Below are 12,761 nucleotides of genomic sequence, written 5' to 3'. Positions count from 1 at the left end.
TCAGTGTATTTCTTTATACATTGAAACCATACTCATATTTACACATTTGCACCTTTTTTTTCCTTTAAAATATAAAAAAAGAGAAAGGTAGAAAGGTGAAAACAATCACACGTACAAATTTGGCCCATTTCTCAATTGACGCATCATTCAAAGGTCTTCATTCATTCTTTAGCGACTGAACAATATCTGCAACTTCAAAGATAATCATCATTCAGGTCTCGCAAGCACTCACAACCGCAAAGTATGCAGAAGTGGACGACAAGACTGGAATGCCGTAAAATCAATTTACATGAACAACTACAATCTCTTTAGTGACCCTCAAATATCCTCAACAAAGATCCTAAAAGCCATTTCATCGAAATAAAAATCATCTCAGCCTTGAATGAGCACGTTGATGTCCGTCACACAAATGACACGGCGAGGCGAGCGCACGGACGCATTATTGATGAGGCTTCATCTCTCACAACTCCTGACATGAAAAATGCAATTTCCATACGCACCAAATTACACTCCGCACATAAACAGGACACCTCAGCAGCAGTGAGGGAATTTTATTTTTAGAGGGTAGAGAATAAAAAGGATTAACGAGATGAAAGAGGAACAGAGAATCGAGATAAAATGTGTGGACAGTGAGGAAGAGGAAGCTGTTGATCAAAGCGTGATTGCCTTTGCTGCAAATGTGACATCATTGAAATAATAATTGAGCATGAAGCTGAGGTACTGCGATTTCTTACTGCAACAAATGTACGAGCCCACTGCCCAACGTAAGATTTATTCCACAATTGCCCTTAACAGCCGAGTAAAATAAAAATAAATAAATAAAATGAGCCGAGTTTAAAAAAAAAATGGAGCTTTGACGTCTTTAGCTGTCAATGGCAGTAAATGAGTTAACAAGGGGCCTTGAATCCCCCGCCGCTCGCATTTTTTTTAATAGGTAGTCAAATAAACGTGTTCATCACTTTGCCTACCGAGACTGAGAGCGGGTGTAGGGGAGAATGACACTTGGGTGTAAAGTAGGGGGGGGGGGATCAAAAGGCCGAAAGGACCCGAGCTGAAGTTGAACAAAAGACGAGCTTGGACTGCGTATCGGAACATTTTATTAACGAACGGTGTGATCTTGGCATTGGCGTTGGGAGAGGAGAGAGCGACCAATTAAAAAGTACCCAAAGGGCCTGTCTCCTGCTATTATAAATGTCTTAGACTTTCCTATCGCTCAACTCTTCCTCCTCACCCTTTGCACATCATTCAATGAGCTTGTAAGAAAATGTGCGGAGTAAAAGCTGACACGGTAACGGACTCGAGACAATCCAGCAGCTGAACTTAGAGGGATGCTGAGCATTTGAAGTGGGAGTAAATCGCACAAATGTGCAATCCGTGCCGTGTGTGTGCCTTCAGACACACTTGAATGCACAAAAAAAGGAACATGAAAGATTTTTACTGGTGTGAGACTTTTGTCAGGACACGCAAGGTGAAGCTGCACAATCTGATGGGAAATAATAAAAACTGTATACAACAACAAAAAAAAAGAAAGTCATGGGAAAAAATGTGATTGCATTATCACGGTTTTAATACAATAATTTTTATTTTTTTTCACTGGAGAACCTCACCGGCATAATGAGAAACAAAAATGCTGTCATCAGAATTTTGTATTTGGGTGAAAAAAAACAAATCTCTGCACCTGACCTGCCTGTGATAACAGAGAGGAGGCCACATTTATTTCATGTCAACGGCCCAAAAAGGTGACCGTGACGAAGCTAAGCCTCAACGTCGCCCACCCCCCCCCCTCCCCCCCCCCCAAAAAAGCGGCGTGTCCAGTTGGCATGCTGCTCGGTTCAGCTGCGCCACGGCATAAACACTTCAACCAACATCTCGCTCTTACATAAAAATGTGTGTGTGTGTGTGTGTGTGTGCAATGTTGCCGTACGTGCACGGTATGAAATACTCACTCCACAGGAGGGTTGAGGTCCTCAGCTTTGGTCTCAAAGAAACGGAGCACCTCTTCACTCTGTGAAATTTGAGGCGGGAGTCGCACAAGCGCCTAAAAAAGGAGAAGGATGACAATGATTCACTTGAGTCATGACAGTCCAGGTATCGCCTCTGCAACATTCATCACAGCTGAGCTATTTTTAGAACAGGCCCACAGGCGACTTATGTGGTCCTTGGGAGCCACCTGGTGCCCGTTGGCATCGCCATGGGAACTGCTGCGCTAAGAGCTGCTATTTGAAAGTTTTTGAAAGAAAGAAAATCTGAATACTCAAACAACTAAGTCATTTGCCACTGATATGAGTGCAAAGCCAAACCACCATCGGAGATCATATTTCACCCCCGTAACATCCATATTTAATGCTCTGGCGCTTCCCAACAACAATATCGGACATGCAAGTGGTGTTGTACGTCATAGCTATAACGTAAGCAACAAATCCGTTCTGCAGAATTTACAATTTGTGTTCAATTGTGCGCAACTTTCCAACTCCATTCTTGACGTTCTTGAAAGAGCCCGGCGCTTTCGATGGGAGCGCGAGCATCTCGCCGTGCACCGAAGGCTGGATGGACTCGGCATCCCACAATCTCCGGAGAGCAGATGCTTTGAGAACATTGGGTCATTACTCTTCCTCTCTGGAGTTTGCCTCGTCAACAGGATGTAAGAAGCCAAGAGTGAAAACAACCGGCTCGCTATAGCGACTGTAAAAATGACGGGGCTTCGGCGTATTTGCATATGAGCGATAAAGACAAACGTGAGCGCTTTCATATGCATCCGCTTGCTTTTTTGTTTGATTTATTTTTGCAAGTCAGCCAAGGCCAACGAAATGGTTTGTAAATTCATGTTATTCATGCTTTATTGGTTCATTTTTTTTTTATTGTCACTGCCCACTATTGATGCTTGTGGAGTGGATTCAATTGTTCTAGGAGTGTAAACGCAGCCATATCGCTTATGTGTCATTTGAAATGCACACGGTTGAAAAAAAAAACAAAAAAGGGGTTCTGCGCATGAAATTGCATTTGAGCAGTGTAAATCCCGCCCACATGTGCACGGATGTCGATGATTGTTCCGTTGCACATTCCCAGCACATTGTCAGAGTCCCATGAGTGAAAGGACAACAGGGCCATGACCTTTGACCTCACATAGACTGTTGCTACTCCAATAAGGTTTCTTTACCCTGCAGTAGTCGTCAATGAAACGCAGTCGCTTCATGGCCACGTCTCGCACATGACTCCTTCGGAAGAGAATTTTGCCTGCGTGAGAACAAAGAGAGCAAATGAAATCCGCTTTGGCTGAGTGGACGCTTTGAAGTAAATGTAAAACTCAGGCCCACCAGGAGATGTCAGCAAGGTTTGGCTCTCAGCCCGTATTTATACTCCCACGGGAAAACAACATTACGCTCAACATTTCACGATGGCGCCAATTTGGGCAATGGAACAATTTATGGCAACAGTGGAACGGTGGTACCGCCATATTTGCCGCCACGAGTGAGTCCGAGTAGGTTTTGTTTTATTGATAAAGAGAAAGAATCCCTTCAAGGTGGAGGTGAGCTTGAGGGGAGCAGGAACTGAGAGTAAAAAAAAAAAAAAAATGCAGCCAACGCAATACGTCAGCGTAATAAGCAGAGCCAGTGAACTTTTCGCCACTCGAGCCGTTCGCCACGATTGATCACTGCCACTCTCCTGCGGCTTGGCATGAGCCTGAATATCAGTCGGTGACATACGGGGGGACAAGCATGCGTGGCATTCTTTGGATCGATGCAGGGATGTGCACACAGACACACTAATCCATGCGGTTAAATGATCCGTGCATGCAGAAGCTCATGTTTGGTAAGCAAGCCTCGAAAAGATGAATACTCAACATAGGGGAGGACGACGAAGGCATTTGAGATTACAATTTCAAATTCCAAATTTCCCCATTGTGGGACTAATAAAGGACATCTTTACAAAGTCACGGACAGCGTCCTGTCAGCTGGGGAATCGGTGCAGAGCAAACAGGCTCACATGGACGCACTGCGCATACATTATGAATATGTTGAGAGAGAGAGAGCAGGCGATTACCTGGCAGAAAAGGGATAATCCTCTTCTTTGGATCTTTTTGTCCACCCTCGATTGGAAACTTGTCAAGTATTTGCATCTATGAAAAAGAAAACAAAAGAGGCATTTGAGCAAATAGGCCGTGACCGTTGATCAAGTTCTCGAAGGGATTCCTTAAATGCTCATCTGTGGATAGAAAATCACAAAACAAAACAGAGGAAAAAGCTTTCAACACCTGGAGTTACCGTCTTTCGAAACCAAACCAAAACCAAAAAAAGAGTGAGTGAGTGAGTGTAAGAGTGAAATACGTCACGCTTTCATGTAATCATCGGCACACAGACCTCACTTGGTGAAAGAACAACGTACAAGAATACGTGCCCTGCTGCTCATTGATGGATTCCCAAGATATTCCGGATGATTCTATGGGTGAACTGGCATGAGTAAAGGAAGAAAAATAAAAAGCATCACACCAAAAGAGGAAGCCGGCAGTTTCATGTTTTAAGTTTGAAGCGTTCAACTGCAACGAACGTCCAGCCTTGTTCCAACCAAATTCCACATTTGACTCTCAATTGCTTTAAAAAGCATGTTATTGCCACAAATTTTTAATTGTACTCATTATTTTCCTTCTCTGTTGCTCCTCTTTTTTTGGGGGTTGTTCCTCATCACTTGCCATTTTCTGTCTTTCTCACTGAACCTCCAACTTGAGCTTCACAACATGTTCGCTTCTCGGAGCATTTTGATGAAATGACAGCTTGTTTAACTCCCACAAACTTCTGGCACGTCTCCTTTTGCCAGTGCTGCTCGGATTACGTGAAACGACACAGACGTGTCGACTTCAAACCGAGAAGAGAGAGAGAGAGAGAGAGAGAGAGAGAGAGAGAGAGAGAGAGAGAGAGAGAGAGAGAGAGAGAGAGAGAGAGAGAGAGAGAGAGAGAGAGAGAGAGAGGGTTGGGCAGGCACTGACTATGGTCAAATTGCTACGAGCAAACTTTTTAAAATCACTTAAAAATCAAATGGAAAACAGGAGATTTTTTTTTTTTACGACAAGTGTAAGCGGTACAATATCATTAACTAAATATCATTAACTATGCGCTGATGACATTACTGCATGAAGACGACCAGCAAGAAAGGCACAATAACTCCTTGACACTTGAGCAAATAAACGACAAAATGAGCTGCTAATTTGAATCATCCCCGGCATGTACGATAAAGTTTGGATGGGAATGCTGGCGGGCAGGCGTTTTGATTTTCTCTTTAATGCTTTGGTGACGCTCTCACTCGTTATTCGGCTTGACATCAACTACATCTTTAAGCGACCTCTTATTTCGCACACTACCTCCTTCCTTCCTCTCTTACTTGAAGTCTCCCAGTAAATTATTCCAAATAGTCGCGGCCAGCAAGTTCAAGCTTGTCCTCGACACATGATCCCGTCACAGTCGACAGATTTCTGGCAAGAAGAGGAATCCTTGCATCCCGCCAGGCATTTATGGGATCATGGAAAAGAACAGGTGGGACTATTTCCATCAGGTGACAAATTGATAGGACAGACCTTCAACATGCGCACACACACGTTTGAAATGAACAAAAAAATAACATTCATGAACGTTTCATGAAGAAAAGCACAGATGGTGATTTATTATCCTTAGCAGGAATCCAAAATTTGACCACAAAAAAAAAAAAAAAAGACACGCTGGCCAAATCGTTGCTCTACTTTGAAGAACCTAACTTCACTGTCTCCTTGGTAACCAGCAGAGTGAGGTTGTAAGGAAGACTTATGAAGCGATGTGATTGGATGATGCGGCAGAGCTCTGGACCACTGATACAAATGTTGTAAATCAAGTGTAAAAAAAAAAAAAAAAGGCTCATCTCCTTTCAAAGAGACTACACAAGTTAACTGGCGCAATGTCATGTTTATGTTTTTTTTTGTTAGCTTTTTTTATATGTGTGCGTTTGCTGATAATCTCTCAGTCATTAAGTTTTAATTGCAGGAATGATCAAATCCAACAAGAGCGTCGTTTGAATTGGTCTTGACACTAATGTCATGCACGGCATCACATCAACTTTGAGGTTGACTGTGCGGAAGGCTGCTGACATTTAATCCCTGCGTGCGGACGCGTTAAACGATCGGACCACATATTTGCTTTCAAAACAGATTGGCAAAAAAATGTCCTAATCATCTCCCAAATATCAAAGTAAACACCATTCAACATTCATCTGATCAAACAATGCTTCTGTATCCTGTCGTATTCGAGAACTAAAAATATAACATATATTAAGTCAACGGTGCGGCGTGCGGTGAAATTCAACCCTGTGGAGCAGAACATAAGTGTTGGCCTCTCAGTGTGGGACAAACAGCAGCTCCCTTGTTCGTCCCAAGCACATGCGCTAAGAATAGCGCAGCCTTATAAGGAGCTGCGAAAGTCTGTTGGCATCAACTCGGGGATGGCGCTCAGTCCTTGGGCGGCAAATTGATTCCTTGACTTCCTCCTGGTGGTCATGTGATTGCAAGGGTTTACCCCGGGCTCAGCGGTACCGAATGGAAATAACGTCCAAACTCTTGAACAACTCATGACCGGCATGACACGGCAGCCATGTGATTTTCAGTCATTCAAAAAGAGTGCAACCGCACACGCGTGCTCGCTCGGCGGGGCGTGGCGGCAGAAGGAAGTTATTTCTCTGGCTCTGAGCGGATACAGGACACAGTTAATGATAAACCAGAGTTGTTCCCCGCAATAGCGAGCCCTTTAATCACAGACGACTTTATATTAAGTGAAGGAAATCTTTCATTTACAGGGATACAAATGTAGAAAGGTTATTTAAAACAGAAAAACGAAAAAAAAAAGAAAAGCGCGTTTTCTAAAGATGTATTACAGTCTGTCTAGCAGTACAGAATTGGGTTTGTGTTAAACTTGGTGTGTGTCTGTGTGGACTAGTTGAAAGCTAAGTAGTGATAGACCGATGTGCTTTTTTCCGGGCTGATATCGATTATTAGTAGTCATGGATGCCGATATTCGTCGGTTGAAAAAGGGGAAAAGGGTGTCGAAATTTAAAAAAATAAATAAATAATCCGAAACTTGACTCAGTTTTATTAAACAACTTTAGTGATTTCCAACAATTTCAAGCTTTTTTTTAGATCTTAGAAAATAGAAAACGAAGTGGACGGAGCTCCCAGGCTCAGAGACATGTATTATAGTTCAATGAAAACAAACATCTCTTTAAAGTTTACTTCAAAAACAAAACACTGCAGCGAGCCAAAATAAACCATCTTTTCATTTACTGGCCTGGAAAGTTATTAAAAAGGTCGATGCCGATTATCGGCAAAAAGCCAAATATCTGTGCCGATAATCAGTCTATCACTAAAGTTTAGCCGTTTCTGTCATCCATACTCACGCAGTCGTACTTTTAAATATATAAAACGGCTGGACGTTGTTTCTCATCTGGTGTTAGTTTAACAATTCATAAGTGCAACACAAATGTTAGAATAAAATTCAGCTTTGGAAAAGAAAAAAAAATCTGATGGATTTATCTGAGAGGAAATGATAAGGTATTGCTTGATGGGCCGGTCATCGCCGATTGGCGTGGCCGCCGTGCAACTAGCTCGTGCCGCGGACCATAGGCGTGTTCGCTCTGCGCAGGTGAAAGCGGTTACGCAGGCGTAATGTGGCTGGGACACAATACGGCTGTTGAGCTATCTGTGAAATTTCCACAACGGGAACACAAGTCGGCTCTCACTGGCGCCGTTGGGGCCGTCCACAATCAAAAGGTGCAGCGTGACTTTTCACCTTCATGGAGCGGTAGGCCTTAAAACAGTCTCAGGGGTGCATTGGAGAAAAAGTGCTTAAGTCCACGAGAGTATGTGATATTGGAGATTCCCTCTCAGGGTCAAATTAAGAGGCTGCATGGCTTCAGAGAGGAACAATTTCCTCAAGTCTGCCCCACGGCAGCGATTAGCCTGACACTGAAGCGGCTCCTCTGCCTTCATATGATGTCGTTGTGGACCGGACAAGATTGACACGAGCTTATTCAGGATCCTCCTTTTTTGCCACCAGAGACTGGTTGAACATCTGCAGCAACTTTTTGCAAACGTAAAAGAAGGCAGACTTTTGAGGATGCGCAGAAGGTTCTTTTTTGTTCTTTTCCGCAGTTGGCAGTTCAGAATTTCATCCAAAGGCGTAGAAAACAAAGTCTGGACAGTGACATGTGTTGACTCCATATTGTCATCGAACTTAACATAATGTCATGCGCAACACACTTGCATGGTCCGCCATTAACGGTGACCTAATGGGCCAACAGGCTAGTGTGGTGTTTGATATGATATCAACCCATTTTTCGGAACAACAAACGTGTGCCCACGTTGACCACCAATCCTCGCTGCTTTCCGCTGTTCAGGAAATACTGAGGGATGGTTGGAGCTCTGATGTGCTGAAAAGTTGACATTTGGTCATGCGCCAAAACAAAGGAGAGGAGGAGGTATTCTGCTAGTGGCCGTAATTTTCCAGGAACGGCGCGAAATACACCAGCCGATCAGGAATATGTTCTTATTTTCCCGGAATTCCCGATGGCCATCCCGCCCATGACATCCACACAAGAAACATCTGAAATTTGAAAGTGACTTTGTACGTCACTGCATACATGTCAGCTGAGAGCAGCGGCCTATCAGGTTCAAAGGATTTTAATATAATAGAAGAAATATTTCAATCAGCAATGTTTTATGTTGCTTGTTTATGTTTGAGTTTGGACTTTGACTTGTGAGAGCTGCACAATCGTTCAGAAAATTACATTATAACGAATTTTGCTGCGTACTTATCATCAATTTGGCTTTGTTGAAGGTCCGAATAAAAAGTCACCTTTCTAAAGAGAGCGAGGGAGAGAGAGAGAGTCGACAGAAGGAGAGATTGCGATTGAGAGTGAGAAATAATCGGAATGAGATGAATCAAAGTGTGACGGAGTTGAGATGAATGACGCATGAGAGGAGGTGAAGGCAATCTGAAGAATAAAAACGGAGACTTGAATTTCCCTTCTTTTGTCTCTCTCTGCTTTTGACTTTGTCCTACTCAAATATTTGGCCTGAGCAACCCCAATGTCATGCCTCCGATGTTGTTGACTCAATTGCTGTCCATTAACTTACAGATTAGTTAGTTGGGGCCAGTGGCTCAGACCGGACGTCAAATTTCCACAAATACTGCAGATAAGCAGAAAGTGATACGTCGAAACGTTTTCGTCTGTTTGTTACAAGGTAACGCAACACAATAACAGATCTATGTGAATTATTCCCGTCTTTTGAAATATTTGAATTGTTCGGAAGCTCATGATCGCTTAGAAAAGTCTGATTAAAAAAAAACAAAAAACTTTCAAATAAACAAAACGAGACGCGCTGAAAGTAATACGGTCAAATGACACCCGTTCGTATAAGCAGCTGTAAAACGGTCCCATTGTCTTCCGTTATTTTATGTCGACAAGATCCAGGAAGAGAAAACAACACTGCATATTTTCTGATCAAGATTTATGAGGCGACACGTGTGAGAAAGGTAAGGAACGTATCCTTCAACAAACTTTTTAATCAAGGCTCCGTGTGAGGCAGAGATGCCAAAGATATCTCGCGTTTACCGACTCTCCTCCACATTCCATTCCGTTGGAGAAAACCTTGAATAGAAACAAGGGGGGGGGGCTCAAGCAAGCGGAGAAGAAATATTCGTTTATCACAAAGTGTTTTTGTTACATCTCTTCAACAATCAGTTGCCATTTTACATTTGGGACGTGAACTCGTGAACTCCAAACGTCTTCACAGAATTATCTGAAATCAGATTAACAGGCCATAGACTGACTTTGAAACTTTTTTTTTTTTTTTGCACGTTTGATTTGTGAGAGGCCTTGTGAGACTTGATGACTCGGACTCATTTGAGTAATGTTAAAAATTAACGCTCTCGAGGACTCCTGCTGTTGGTGCTTCGGCACAAACAACGGAAAAATCCCCCGATAAAGGACAACTATCGAATTTCATAATCACTGATGCAATATTTAGCAACTTATTACATAATGCAGCAAAGTTAATTACATATCAAGAATTTCATTATAGAATGTGGCATGAATACATTACGAAGAGAATTTTTTTTTTTTATAGTGTAATCCAATCTCCGCTTCTCCTCACGAGGGTTGCGGGTGTGCTCGAGTCTCTCCCAGCTGCCTTCAGGCAATGGGCGGGGTACACCCTGGACTGGTCGCCAGCCAATCGCAGGGCACACAGAGATGAACAATCATCACGCTCACACTCACACCGAGGGGCAATTCCAATCAACCTGCCATGCATGTTTTTACAATGTGGGAGGAAACCGGAGCACCCGGAGAAAAGCCACGCAGGCACAGGGAGAACATGCAAACTTCACACAGAAAAGCCGGCGTCAGAATCGATCCCTGCACCTCTTAGCTGTGAGGTCCTCATGCTAACCAGTCGTCCACCGTGCCGCCTTGACGTAATGCATCGTAAATAATTTGGTGCGACACGGGCAAAACTCATTGTCAACCCGCCTTTGGAGTGTGACCTTCATTGCCTCTTCTTTGTTTTTCCTGTGAATGTGAGCCCACAGCGTGATTATTCTTTTGGCAGAGGGGAGTCACATTGCCCCACTTATCAATAGCAGCTTTCAGCAAAAACTTTCCCTCCACAGACTGAAACATCATTTCCTGCTGGGCTTTGCACACAGGCGCTACTGAGACGTGCCCCCGTCACTTGCTCTGTACGCTCTTTCGTATTTACGAGCAACCCAGAGACCTCCAGCGCTGTAAACATACGGAATCAGCTTGCAGGGGGCCACGGGACACAAATGCCAGCACACAATCATTCGCTCTGCATGAAATAGTCAACGTAAGAAACAAAAGCCAGTGTGCTGGGACTCTTGCTCAAGACGTTTCAAACACGACTGAGCCAAATCAAACGTGACCGTCATTGATATTTTAAAAGGCATGTATGACAATGGAACAACAACAGCGTCAAAAAAAGAATAAAATATCAAATTAGTTTAATGTCGATTTCTGGCTACTAACAGCAAAAGATTGTTTCATCTCACCGCCAAGGCAACACGAGATGAGATGGAAGAAAGGATGAACTAGAAATGTGTGGTGATCCAGATATGGACAGCAAAAGAATGTTGACGTTCATGAGCACATTTGGACCGACCAGAATCTTTTTTTTTTTCTTAAAAGTTGCAGGCTCTTCTTTGGTCTCATTATTGTGCCTGTTTCCCTTTTTCAAGAAACTCACCAAACATTCTATTCTATTTTGCTAACTTGTCGGCTTCTATTTTTCACCCCATCGCACATGACAAAATAAGCGTTTTGACAAAGGCATAGGCGGATGCACCTCATTTTTTTTTCATTTATTTACTTTTGAAATAAAACTTCTTTCAGACGCCGATGACCAATTCAACTTTTTTCTTCTCTAGTCGCTCTGTATGGCGCAGTGGTTGGGGACCCGAGGGGTAAGGGATACAAACAATGTCTCCCTTGGACCCGGACCAATTACTTGCCCTCACATTGATTCATTAAAAGTAACACAGTGGAGAACACCAAAAACAGACATAAAGTAGCCGACATCTTAAGATATCCAAAATGGACAAGAGTGAAGATAGAATGAGGTTTGTCAATTGAAGACAGCTTCAATTTGGTGTTACATGTAATAGAGGATTACCTGAAGGTCAAAGAACTTGCTGTATCTTCTGTAAATGATGTGGGAGGTATTGTCAGAGTAGGTGACATTGATGAGATAGACCTAGCAAGGAAAGGAGAAGAGAAGGGCAACATTAAAAAAAAGTCAAATAAAATCAATTCAGGTACAACATTTTCACATCAGTTAGGACAACAAAGCGACTATTTTGCTAGTCGACTAATTACCAACAACAGTCGCGATTAGTCGACTAATCGGATCATATTTAAATCGCAGCTGTTCTTCTAATAATGAGCCATAATGGGTCAAAATTAAGTCACAAAATACAGACCAGAAATAACATTTGGCAGTAGGGCTGGGTGATAAACCGAACATTTACCGTTACCCAAATTTATTACAATGACCGACATCATTTTGACCATGTCGGTAAATTCGGTGTTAAAAAAAAATGAGAAGTCTTTTCTGTCTGCGGCTATGTTCATGCCCCTTTAAGACGGCAACAGCGCGTGTAGTCACGTGACTCCACCCATCTGCACAAGAAGACGCGGTCGTGGCTGGCGATTCAAATCAAGAAGCAGCTGACACGGCGGAAGACGAAGTGATGTTAGTTGAAGTTGCTCCTGTTGTGCTTGTTCCGAAAAGAAAATCTGTTGTTTGAAAATGTGTTGGGTTCCATAAAGACGATGTTTGAGCAAAAGAACACAAACTACAAAGTGCGCCGTAAGCACCCAAAACAGCGCGTCCAACCTTTTAGATGAAACCAAATAAGCACCGTCATTTAACTTTTGAACAAAGACGGCAATATTGAGATTAATTTAAATGTTTATCATTGACAGTTGATTACTTAACTGGAGCTGAGCTGAGAATTGAAATCTGTGAAGAGATCTTTTTTTTTTTTTGTAAACCTTTTGGTAGCCACCGATGTAACTAGAGTCTAACAAGTTTAATGTATCTTTAACTCGCACCGAAGGCTCTTGCTTTGGCATAAAGGTGGGTGTCGAATTTCTCAGTTGAGGGGTCGAAAGTATTTCTTGAATGACGAAAGCACAAACTGGGGGAAAATATAAACCAATTGCTCAAAAAG

The 12,761-nt window shown here is 42.8% G+C and overlaps 1 protein-coding gene across 4 annotated transcripts in view; it reads right to left on the bottom strand.

The window, feature by feature from the left end:
• The window catches only part of sh3pxd2aa (SH3 and PX domains 2Aa), a 36,840-nt gene that overhangs the window by 18,920 nt on the left and 5,159 nt on the right, over positions 1 to 12,761 (bottom strand). For 3 of the 4 annotated variants that reach the window (XM_088302585.1, XM_088302587.1, XM_088302586.1), the window contains exons 2-5: positions 11,702 to 11,782; positions 4,042 to 4,117; positions 3,158 to 3,234; positions 1,947 to 2,038 (exon numbers count right to left, since the gene is read on the bottom strand). In XM_088302585.1, coding sequence (XP_088158711.1) covers positions 1,947 to 2,038; positions 3,158 to 3,234; positions 4,042 to 4,117; positions 11,702 to 11,782 — 326 coding nt within the window. Of the gene's footprint in view, positions 1 to 1,946; positions 2,039 to 3,157; positions 3,235 to 4,041; positions 4,118 to 4,358; positions 4,521 to 11,701; positions 11,783 to 12,761 lie in introns of those variants that run through there. The other variant, XM_088302588.1, reaches the window with a different exon arrangement.

Source organism: Idiotropiscis lumnitzeri, chromosome 8 (genome assembly GCF_059441095.1).
Source record: "Idiotropiscis lumnitzeri isolate Australia: NSW breed Sydney's pygmy pipehorse chromosome 8, RoL_Ilum_1.0, whole genome shotgun sequence".
In the NCBI taxonomy this organism is placed as follows: Eukaryota; Metazoa; Chordata; class Actinopteri; order Syngnathiformes; family Syngnathidae; genus Idiotropiscis; species Idiotropiscis lumnitzeri.
The sequence above is the reverse complement of the archived record's forward strand: the minus strand, read 5'-3'. Positions and strand labels throughout refer to the sequence as shown.